General features: G+C 31.1%; 1 protein-coding gene across 8 annotated transcripts in view; it reads left to right on the top strand.

The window, feature by feature from the left end:
- The window catches only part of Nlgn1 (neuroligin 1), a 908,803-nt gene that overhangs the window by 448,827 nt on the left and 447,093 nt on the right, over window positions 1-12,883 (top strand). For 4 of the 8 annotated variants that reach the window (XM_004633434.2, XM_004633436.2, XM_004633435.2 and 1 more), the window contains 2 exons: window positions 4,634-4,693; window positions 11,134-11,286. In XM_004633434.2, the coding sequence (XP_004633491.1) occupies window positions 4,634-4,693; window positions 11,134-11,286 (213 nt within the window). The remainder of the gene's footprint in view (window positions 1-4,633; window positions 4,694-11,133; window positions 11,287-12,883) is intronic. The other 4 variants (XM_004633437.2, XM_004633438.1, XM_004633439.1 and 1 more) reach the window with 1 other exon arrangement.

Here is a 12,883-nt window from a genome sequence, read left to right as displayed (position 1 = left end):
ACTTTTATCATTTTAATTACATCAAAAGTTATATATTTATTCTAGTTATGTAGCATCAACTGAACTTCAGTGTATAAAGTATAATAGGTTTGCATTATAATAATGGTAGAGATATCTAATTCCTTGGAGTTGTGATATTTTTATTTAAAGTTTGTCAATTTGGGGGAAAGCACCTAATATACTCCCGTTGTTGTTTACAAACATAATGAATTCTGCCATTGTTCTGAAGATGGAGTTCATGGAGATTCTTCATGCCCTCAATCTCAGTTTTGCAAAATAAACTTTATCCCAATCAAATACATCTCTGAAAATACAACCTGCTTCCAATTTGCTCCAGAACAGCACCAACATCCCAAAATTCTCTCATTTTGTGGAAATAGGCTTAGCAATTCTTTACTGTCAGTTTACCCCTAAGTTGGTTGGGTCAAGGGAGGGAGGGTAAAGGAGAACAAGGTCATTGGCCAGGGCTTTTCCTATTACATGGTGAGACTGGCAGGAGTCTGGAGCTCTCAATGATTCTAAAAATATCAGAAGTGTGTTCCCTCACTAGAGCACATTTCTCATGGTCAGCCTTCCAAGTCAGAAGCTAATAATATCCTCAACCTACTTGCTTCTTGCAAAATACGTGCGACACAAAGTATGGCTAATTTCTGCTGAACTGAACCCATAATGAGGGAATTTATAATCAGTTCTAATGTATTTGAGACCTAAAGTATATTAGCCCTTCATCAAAGGGAATGATAAAAAGCAGCATTAATATGGGTGGATAGTAATGATTTCAGAGCTCATAATTATTCTCCAGTTAACTACAGAGAAATGCTGGTATTTTTACTCCTCTTAAAAAAAAATAAAACCTACTGTGGTCAGATTCTGAAATGGAAAGATGTATCACATGTCCTTTGTAAAGGCCAGTACTTTAAATTACGCTTACGTTAATGGACAAGGAACTATTGTGGAATTAAGTGAGTCTGAAGTTCATGATTAGGAGTTCCCTTTTCCTTGGTTAGTCCTGTTGTTTCACTCATGAATCTACTTATTGTCTATAGGAGATATAAAATACAGTCATTGCTCTGAGTCCCTTTCAAAGGAACATGAAGTTTACTTTCCCATCAACACTAATGAGAGTTATGTATGTTTTCCTCCTGGAGCAGAGACCCAGTCAGGTTGCAAGGTAAAACAAATCCCTTCTACAGTCAGGTTTTAGTGGCCCCACTTCGTTTGACATCGTGATACTTTAAGATATATATTTCAAACTACTGGTATTGAAAATGCACTAAGTGTTGTTTTTTAAAAAGCACATGCTGTGGTAACATTATTATTAATGACGGCTACTCCTGTTCCAGGGACAAATGGTTTACCCTTGAGGATATCATGTTGTCCCATTTACAGCAGCACACAATCCCTGAAACATGATTGTCTAATATTCCTAAGAAAATTAATGGCAACTACGGTTGACAATAATTTTCATATTTAACATATATTAACATCAGTTATGCATTACATCAAGTAGAACTCTTAAGTGTACAGAAAAATGTGCCAAAGTTGCTGAGTGTGCTAAGACGAAAGGGACCCCAAGGCAATGGTCCGCTTTGCTTTTGGCAACATGATAGCGAATCTCGAGATCAAAGAGGATCTGCTTCCAAAAGTCACAAGTTTTTATTTTACTCAGTAGAATCATTCTCAGAGAAACTCACCTTGAGTTTTCAATTTGTAACCCTGAACTCCTTTAGGTATTTACTCTTAGAATCTTTAGGCATAAAGAGAGAAGAATGTGAAGGTTTGGTTGTCGTTACTGTTGGTGGTGTTGTCGTTGTTGTTGTCATTTTTATTATCACTTTTGCCAAAATACTGTTATCATCATTGTTCTTCCCAGGAAATGTTAAAATTCAGGTGTGGAAGAATTTATTGAAGTTAAAAGAGTCCTGTTAGATAAGAATTGCTGAAATGCAACTGAAATCCATCCTTGGTTAGCACTTTAATAATACTTTTATTTACTGTCAGTAAATGAAACTCTCTTCTTGGAAGAAGCCAGCTCAACCCTCCTCTAAAGGGTTACAATGTCCCAATGTATTTACAGTACAGAAAAAAATTACTCTGTCTTTCTAACTTTTCAAATCTGTATGAATGCAAAAGTTAGTTAGTTAGTTAGTTAGTTAGTTAGTTAGTTAAAGAGCTTCCCAAGTAAAGAAGAAATAGTAGCTAAACAAGCAAAAAACTCAAATTCTATACATTCTGTATCATTTCTATAGTTTTTCTACTTAGCCTGTCCCAAACTAAGTAAATAACTTCTAAGAACCAGATAACCAGGTAACCCAAGAAATATAAGATCATGTTTAACAAAATCTATTATCACATCCCATGTAAACCACAGAAATAGCAATTTGCTGAGTAGAAGAAGTATATAAAATCACTGGCTCAGTGGCTACAGACCCTGGAGGGTTTCCTATAGAGATGTAAATGGTCTTGGTTACCTTAAGAAGGGAAAGCAATACTCATCCATCAGATCCTTAGACAAAATTAAGAGAGTACTCTAATTGCGGTAGGTTTTACACATGCTTCCAAATACCGTAGTAGTGAACTGATGATTTAGCACCCAAATTTTGAGTTCACGTTATTAGTTTCCTAAATAACCAAAATTAATTAAGTAATTTAAAACTGGGAAGTAGAGAGTTGTTTTGAAACAAGGAATATCACTGCACTCAATTTGTTTGCTAACCAGTAAATATAAGCATATCTAGTGTACTGGGAAATCTAACTTGTGAAAAAATATGTTCTCGGTATTCAACAAATTACAGAAAAAATCAAAAGCTTGAAAGCATAATTTTCTCAATCTGATGTTTCAAAGATTTTAAAAATTAGAAGTATTTTCTATGTTCTGATTCTGCAATTTTAAATTGAGTTTTAAAATATTTATATTTTGGAGAAGTAGTGATATTGCATGAATCTCACATAATCCCAAACATGCTGATTGCATTTGGACAGGGTCCTATTAAAGGAATGCAAATATTTGTGAATTTACAACTGTCAATTAATATAAACTATTACTTTCACCTAGGTTTCTCAGTGGAATGATTGCTTGCAGGTGTGATTATAAAAGTGTGTCACCTAGTTTGTTATGTATGGTTTCTGTCTGTATTTTGAAAGACTTTTGAAATCATGACCTTACAGTCACAGCATACATTTCTGGGTTTTCAATTTTTTTTTTTGTTCACGCCAATTATTGACATGTTTCAAGGCTCTGAAATGATGAAACATAATTGTGTTAGACCTCATTTTGCTCCTGTTTCCGGGATGGTGTTTTGCTTTCTTTGAGGGTTCTTATAGTAGATTTAGCTTTGACTTGCAAATACAATGCGTAGTATACCTTAAAAAGACCCAGAGGTCTTGCTTAAAATGCTAATAGTCCTGTCCTGTGAAGTATGTTTAGAGTCACCGCGTGCTTCTTTGTTATTCGTGGTATTGAAATTATCACATGACTTTCAGTCCTTTTTTGCTCATTTTCTTCTGTGATTCTTATTTTATGCATGACAAAATTCTCTTGCTTATTGCTATGTGGTTGGCTGTCTTTTAACTTGAGTGTTTTATGCTTGCGGTGATTGCTTCTTGCATGAGGATTATGAAATGTCATATAAATTCAATGGTTGCAGAAATAAAAAGAGAATGTGGGCCTTCACTTGCCTTTTTGTGTGTTGAGTATGTTAATTATATGACACTTAAAATTACTTTCATATGGCCTTTGACTTCCCCTTTGGTGTGCATCTTTATTCGAGCACATTAGCATTGTTAAGTATAATAAAACATTTATTAAACATCCGCAGTGTTTTAATGCAATTATTCTTCTAAAACATGATCCTATTATAAATAACCATAGTGGGCATGAAATTGCACGAGGGCCTAATTCCATTATATTATTAAATTGATTATGAAATATTGGCCCTGACTCTGTAACTATCTTAATAGGGAAACACTGATTTATATTAATGGTACCGTTCTCTGCCAAGTGATAAGATTATCTGTTGATGCATTTATGCTAGTGGAAAATGTCTTCAATCCACAGCTAACATTCCTATGAAAACAGAGGGGAACGAATTTGCATAATGAGAAGTAATTTTAAAGTCACAGTTTTTTTAATGTATATATTAAAAATGTGTAAAACCAAAGTGCTAATGCTCTTACAAAAACAGAAAAAGAGAAAAAAATCCTCAAAATGTTCATGTATCTATATTTCTAGTGTTATGATCATGTCTGAAATTAAAGAATGCATTTGACCTACTTTCTATATTATGTCACCAATATAAATTAAAAATGACACTGACTATATTAAGTTCTTTCAGCTAATATAATTGTTTACTTTTTTGAAACCATGCGGATTTCAAAAAACTCATTCCTTTTATTTAAACTGTAGTATATTTTTATACTGGATCTGTTCAAAAGCTGAATCTATGAGCTACTTTGGGGAAAAGGGTTTTTTTTTTTCTTAAAATAGATAATCAACTATGATGTAACCATTTCCCCACTTTTTGGAAATATCCTTGAGAATTTTAGTACTTACATTTATTTTTTTCCCCTCAGTATTGTTTATTCTTGAATTGTCTTTTTTTTTCCCCCTCCATTTCTCCACTCTCAATCCTAGGTCCCCTTACAAAGAAACAGACAGATGATTTAGGTGATAATGACGGTGCTGAAGACGAAGGTATTTTTTTCCACCAAATTTATTTGCATGACAAAGGCCTCAATCACTTTTTCCACCCCTTTCTATTTTTTTACTTCTTGTCTTTTTTTGAAGAGTTGTTTTTAATTCCTGTTTTTGATGTGTTTTGTCTTCTTGCTTGTTGTTACATATGAATATACATTTTTAATTTTTTTACAAAATGAATGTTAAGTTTTACATTTTGATGCCAATCATTAAAATGTTTGAAAAGAGGGGCTTTTTTTTTTTTTTGGTTTCTTGAACTGACTTTTGATCTGTTTCATCCCACATCCTGACAAACTTGTCCACATTCTTTGAACTAACAAGATTTCCCTGTAGTCTCTCTGTACCATGTTGCATGTGTTCTAATCTATGTAAATATTAGAGCCAATATAAAAAAGTGTTTCATTTTTACATTTAATTTTTGTTTAAAAAGAATTCTACACTGGATAAGATGAAGGACAAGCTATAAGCTGATATTAAGTGTTTCTTAAGCAATGTTTTGGATGAAAAAAATACTGCATCTATTGATTTGGTTCATAATCAAGTCAATGAAATGAAACTACACGGATGAGAAAAGGCATCATAATTACATAGGTAACAGATTCTGTCCTCTGGCCTCATAATATTTTGACAAAGATTTTAGGTTTTTTTCAAAACAAAATGTAATGGATATTCTTCAAATCCAGCAGGGTATACCTCCCAGATTGAGAAACAAACTATTCTTCTTACTAAAGTATTACCAGTAATAAGCGATAAAACATTTCTCACTTCACTAATAACAAATTATTTTTTGTGTCCTATAAGGTTCATCTACTTTGTAGTGAAAGTAAGTACACACTAGATTGTTTTGACAGTTTCTATTCCACTCTACCTGATGCTGTCTTGAGCACTATTAATTCTTTCAGTTTATTTTATTCCTTTCAGCCCTCACATTTTTCCTTGTTGTTCCCTTAACTTTGTACTAAATATAGCTTTTACAGGAAAAATAATGCAATTTCAAATGTCAGAGTGATTTCCTGAAACCTAGAAATCAAGTCTCACAAAAATATTAATGATATCATAAGAAAAAGACTCCCAAAATTAGATAAACCACAACCAGGTTAGTCGAGGTGCTTGCTATCTAAAGAACCCACAACTGAATGACTCTTTCCTAACAATTTGCCTTGTTTTCATTTCTAATTTTCATTGTTATGCATTTAATAAACTCTTTGTTGTGGAAAATTAAATCATCCAAGTGAAATGCTAAAAACTTAATAATTTTATTTTTTGATATTTAAAAAATTGAATTATTTGGTTTAAATGAAACAAGCTATTTGGTTAAAAATTTGTATGCTATGAATCCTAGTGGTGGATTAAACATTAAACACAAAGCATTCATTGGTATGTGAAATAAATCATAATGGCTATCTGCATCATTTTGAATGCCAAATAGATTTTAAATATAAATTGATAATACCACCTGCAAATAGTATTTTTCTAAAAAATTCCTTAGAAATCTGGTTCATTCAAAACTTCTTAACATTTATTGACTTTGTAGGATGTGCTTATTATCCTAGTATCCTAAACAAGACTGTCCAATTTCAAGCTCTGGAAACTGATGAGCCCTTGTGAATCCTGTATCTTATACATTTTTAATTAAATAATACTTAAAGTATGAGTTACTTATTAATATGTATCTTTTCAAATTCCATGATTTCCTATTTAATTTAGAATGTTAGTATACAACATTTCTCCATTTAAAAATATTTTAATTGTTGATTTAATGTGATTCCTTTTTGATCCTCTTATTCTAGTAAAATATCATCAATTTAAAATTGATATCGTTAGGATACCCACCTTTGAGCAACCAGCGTGAGCTAAGGTCTCTAAACATACATCTATTTTATAGAGCTGTCTTTAAGTCCCTTTATCATTTTTAGTTAGCCATTAAAAACATAGTACAACCTCATTAGATTGGCAGCTACTAGTCAGGATAAGTAATAAGCTACTCAGTTACAAGAATTACCAAATCAATAAATATTTTTAAATGCTTAAAAGCATAGAATGTCAAACCACTCAATTCTTGTATTGTATTGGATAAATGTTTTGAAGAGAAGAAAGATAAATACAAAATTGTGCAGGTAAAAAAGTGTAGTCTGAGCATCTTTATTTTAATTTTTTTAGAATTAATTTGTTGATCTGATTGTGAGAAAAAATGGAGTCTAAATTTCTTATTGAGTTTGTTTCAAAGATTGAATCAATATCACTGGATGTAAAAGACATGAATTACTTAAGAAACTACTCTTTCTAATTCTACCCAAGTTACATTATCTGTCCATTTTTGTAAAATTATCCATTATTTTCAGATACTCTACATTTTGCCTTGGTGTCCAGGTCCTTTACTCAGGGGCTGGGTTCTGAGGCTGCAGGTGGCTATGTGCAAGCACTACTCCTCATCCAAGTAACCCAGTGGGCAGATCCTCACCGCAGAATTGTAACTTCTGTTCTTGGGTTCCCCTGACATATTTTGTCATCTCTAGACAAAAACACAATGGAATCATTTTCTCATGTGTTTTGTAATAATGAAAGCCATCCCACAGTTTCTATAATAGTAATCTGAAATGACAAAAATGGCTCAAAGCAACATCCAAGATTGCTAGTTATTCATTCTAGGAATGTATGAGATTCTTACTACAAAGTTAAAATTACATTACGAATACCTTACTGTTAGCATTTCAATATTCAAATATAATTTTATATTCTAAATAGAGCTTTGTAAAATCTGGTCTGCAGATGTTTTCTGTTTTGTTCAACTTAAAATGTATCTCTGTGCTACATCCATTAACAAACACAAATTCAGCCAATATTTTCATATTTAATTGATGGCTCTGAATGATAAATAAGATCCACAAAATGAGTAGAAAACAAAAAAAAATCTTGAAATGCCTTTTTATACATATTGGAGCCAGATTTCCAGGACTTGCAAAGAGTTAACTCTCAAATATGAAAATATGGGAAATTTCATACATTCTTGAATAAGAACAAATCCAGAAAAATATTTAAAGACTTATATGACTGACAGTTTTTCACTAGTATCATTAAAGGGAATTATGTTCCCGAACATTGTCAGACACAAGTAAATTTACATTACCTGTCCTACACCCATTGACACTTTCTGCATTAATGTGAAACTTTGGTTTATTAGAAAGATGAAATAGACCTTAAAGCTTAAAATACAGGTGTTTACTCAGAGTCCAGATTCATTATTTTTTAACTTTAAAACATTTATAAAAGTTCCTGGAATGTTTGGAAAAAATAACCATCATTGCAGTATTTATTCACACAATTGAACTTTTTTTTAGAGGCCCAGGTCCTATACAATAATTAAAAATCACTGCAAATGACATCAAATATAATCATGCTTGATAGAATTATGTATTTTTATGGGAGTTCAACTTGTGTGTTAAAAACTCTGATAGAGGATTGACCATTTTGTTAAAGTAAGTAGCAGCAGTTTAAACAAATCAGAAATCAAGTTCAGTGCATAACTCACACATTCCATATTATTTATTGATGGCTAAGTAAGAGATTCAAAGAATAATTTAACTCTAAAATTCTGATATAAATTACTTAAATACCTGTAATATGTTTTATGTGAAGACAAGAAAACCCTTAAATATTGACCATTAAATTGATGATAGAATACAGTATTGAATGGAAAGCTGTCTGATACATCATCTTTGGAAATATAAAATAAATAGTATTCATTAGAGTACTCATGAGAAATAATACTCATATTGTTATTATTTCTTAAATAAGTGTTAGTACCAAAAATGTGTACAGAATATGAAACCAAGTAAAGTCTCATATGAACCACTCTGATAAAACACTATGAAAAATTTATTATTTTATTTTAATCTGAAAGGATTCTAGTTTCTCAGACTTTATTAGTAATATTAAGTAGTTTTGGATGTCTAATAATTTTATCTTAGTATTTAATATTTCCTATAATATTAACCTCAGTGTTCCTTCAAGTCAAACAAATTATTTCTCACAACATATTAGAATTTTATAAAACTTTTAGGAAAGATTTAATATATTAAGTACTTGGTCAGGCTGAAGTCTTTGAAAAGTTTGAGAATATAATTTGGAAACTGGAATTATAAAATTACACTTTTAAGTCCTATTTGCAAAGAAAAATAAATTCTGTTCCAAATACTTCCTTAGATCTTTTGTCCTATTCTTAGTGTTTCCCGAAAGCGTCCACTTCATTGTGTTATTAGGTGTAAAATGTGGCAGGTTTGCTCAATGTGTGTCTGTATTGTTTTCCAGGTGAACAGGATGATTCTACCAAGATTTCATTACTGTTCACAGTTGGCGCTTTGTAATTCTATGTAATTTTAATTAAAGAAGAATTCTGAAACAGCCTCCCTCTGTGCTACCTCCAAGCATACAATTAGCAGAGCACAATGTCTGCTGTGAACAGTCAGTTAATGATTTCAGTTTAATAATTTATTATCGCTTCTTCAGTGCAAACCATACTAGAAAAATAAGAAGCTAAACTTGTATGGGACAAGCAAGCATTTAAGATGCATAGTTTAACAATTTCAAACACATTATATTCTCTGCATAAGACCAACATCTCCACAAGCCCCTGAGTATTTGCTTAGGGGGTGAATGCCATTTTCTTTCTTGAGGACTGCAAGAGAAAATATATTTAGTTTTCCCTGTTAAATGTAGCTGTGTCTAGTAGATGATTGTTATGTCAAAGAAGCCTCCTCTCAGTACTTAAAAACAAGACACTCTTCTCAAATACATCTTTGGGGGAGGGAGGTGTGGCTATAAGTTCTTACACTAGTATTAAGACAATTTAAAACAGTCTTTTTCACAAAAGTCTCTAATTGTCACCCTGAGTCATTTCTCAATTCCAAAAAATCAGAGCCAAACATTAGAGCTGTAACTCTGAGCTTAGAATGATTTTTCCTTCAATGAAATCACTTTTATTATTATAGTAGAAAAAATTAAATAATTAAATTAGTCATTCTTTTATCTAGTAAATAATGTAGTCTCTAAATAATCACCAGTTCTCTCAATAAATTTGTATCATGTTAGTACATTCACAAGTTCATATTTCAATTGGAAAGTTGTAGGAGAAATTGCTTGACAGAAAAATAATTTAGATTAAGTTAAAAGAAAAATAACATATAACATACTTTTTCTGATACTGGGAATCAAGCTCAGAACTTTGTGCTTGCCAGAAAAACATTGTGCTGCTGAGCTATGTCCCTGACCCCCCAAACCATATTTTAATATATTTTTAATGATACTCAATAATGGTACTAAGAAAAGGTAATATATTTGATGTAATTATAACAGAAATCTTTATATTCAAATTCATAATTACATATATACATATGCATATATTTCATTCCACATAGTAAGTATAAATTATCAATAGATTACTTTTTCTCGATACCAGTATTTATGTATTGTTACACCCTGAAACTATTCTGTTTCCCTTATGTATAATTTTTAGACTTTTGTTAAAGACTTAATCTTAGAAAGATTGACTTTATTAGTGTAAAGATTTTATCTTAGAAAAACAAATAAAAATTGATCAAAACCTGAAGTTGTAGAAGTTACATGTATACTAAATTTTAGTAGTTCATACTTGAATTTAGTTTTAGCTTATTATGTATATACATAATTAAAGAAAAAACAATCAAAATTATGATTAAACATACATTAGCTACAGAAAAAGGTAGAAAAAGAAATATAATTTAGTTGTTCTTTTTCCCAGAGATTAAGTGGAATGTTTTAATAGCCTAGACATTCAAAAAATATCATTTAAGTATAATGCCCCTAAATGCAACAATAGGAACTCAGATATACATAATTTACTACCTAAACTTTCCTTTGACAATCTTCTTTAGCAGTGAAATGTAACTTCTTACAGCAAATAATCCAATTCTATAAGTATGTCCATAAACAAATCCATAAATGACAGTGTATCATGTTGCATTTTATACAAAGTTTTTCAGTAAACAATGAAAACAATACCAGATTACTCATGGTGGCAATCAAATTATTACCTTTAGCTTATGGTTCATAAATTCTGTGTCATTTTTTAATTTGAAGAATCATTGTCATTGTACCACATTTTTGGCTTTCCTATCACTTCAGAAGTTAAACAAAATGCACCAAAATTTACAACTACTTTCAATTAGTCTTAATGAACAACCCCATTTATGAATGCAATTTTACATAAAAGACAATTGATGCCTTTTGATCTTTTCTAGAATGGCTCTCAGTGTAGTTGCTTAAGAAACACTTTAGCAAAAACAATTTGAAGACCTACATTACAATCATACCCTCCTATATCGGAAATTGAAAATGAGTCTCTGATTCATTATGTGCTCTTTTGAAGATAAGAACACCTGTCAACCACTTCTTTTTTTTAGATATCCGGGACAGTGGAGGACCTAAACCAGTGATGGTGTATATCCATGGTGGCTCGTACATGGAAGGCACTGGAAATTTATATGATGGGAGCGTCTTGGCGAGCTATGGCAATGTGATTGTCATCACTGTCAACTATCGGCTTGGAGTACTTGGTAAGAGATCTCTTTTTTTCGCCATTAATACATATAGTATGCAATAATTTTCTTTTGACTTGTTTTTCTTTGTTTTATTGGGTTTCACCCTAGTCTAAGCTTGTTGACATTTTTGACCATGATTTCTTCTTAGTCCGAATGAGTCCTACAAATTTTCTTGAATTTTGTGACAAAAACAGCAAAGGAGCAATTTGAAGTGTGGAACTAAATGAGAATGACGTCATTCACCTTAGAGAGAAATATACTTTTTAGTTTGGATTCATAGAAAGATGAAAGATGCCAGGAGTAAGCGCTTCCTTAAAAAGAGTTAGTTTCTGCAACAATTTTTCCTCCTTCTGCTTTTCTTTTTTACAGTGCGATAAAATTGCTTGAGGTTTGCCATGAACTTAGAACCATGTTTATGTTCTCTTCTGGAATATGTGTATGGACTGGATTTAGGGAATGATTATTTCCTGTTGTTTTCTGGGCTTATTATTTTTCTTTTTCATCCTAAAATGATTTTGATCGTGCCTCTGAATTCATTTTGCTTGAGCTATTTATTTTGGAAAAATGTGCATTGATTTTAAATAGTGGCAAAGGGTTTGGCTTAATAATGCATATTGTTGCAAATAAATTATGATACCAAAGTAGAGCTCCTTAATTTGGAAGAAAAGTATTGGAGAATTTTTTGTAGAATACCTTTTCATTTTGCCTGAGGTAGGCATTTTGTTTCATGTAATAAGTAATTTACAAAAGATAAATTTACCATTCTATGACAAGAAATTTGTTAGAGTTGACACAATTGAAAGAGTAAAATTCCCATATAATTTAATGAACTTGTGCATCTGTGATGTTTTAGTCAATAGGATTTACTAAAAACCATAATTGCTTTTTGAAAGATGTGAATTTTTTAGTTTCCACTGTTCTCAAAATTTATCCTATTCCTTCAAACTGAAAATATAATTTATCATTTGTTACTTGGATGGAAGTACTTTACTCTTTCATTCTTGATTTCAAATTTTTTAGTTTGAACTATGTTTTGATTTGTAATTATTTTTAATAGTAAATATAGTTAGACATATTGAAAATTACATTATTTTGCTTGTTCAATGTTATTATTTTTCTATATTTATGTTTATAAAAATAGATTAATTTGTGTCAGCTAAGTTTGTATATTGTTGGGAAAGAAATACTTTTGAGTTTGTCATTGTCCTTGTTGGCTATTTTGAAATTTGGAGTATGGTGTATAGCATAATATACTGCAGTAATGTATATATGAAATATTTTTATTGCTCAAGTATGCATTAATTTTCTCACAGTACCTAATAATGCATTGTTGTTCCTCAATGAAAAAATCTACATATTAGGAGATATATAATTGTTTTCATAAAGACTGTCAAATATTTCAAACATTTATATCATGCCATTGATTTACTATGAGAAATTTAATATGAGGGTTTCAATATTTTCAATTCTTTTAATTTGAACTACAGTATTGTTCCTAGTATAACTTTTATTCATTACTATTTTCATACTTTTCTCAATTTCTCTAGCTGAAATCTTGAGTAGGGAGCAGCAGATTGAAAAGTTAAAATTGAACACCTATTGCGACTGTTTT

Source organism: Octodon degus, unplaced genomic scaffold (genome assembly GCF_000260255.1).
Source record: "Octodon degus isolate 3935 unplaced genomic scaffold, OctDeg1.0 scaffold00055, whole genome shotgun sequence".
Taxonomy (NCBI): domain Eukaryota; kingdom Metazoa; phylum Chordata; class Mammalia; order Rodentia; family Octodontidae; genus Octodon; species Octodon degus.
This window is presented reverse-complemented; position numbering and strand designations above follow the sequence as displayed.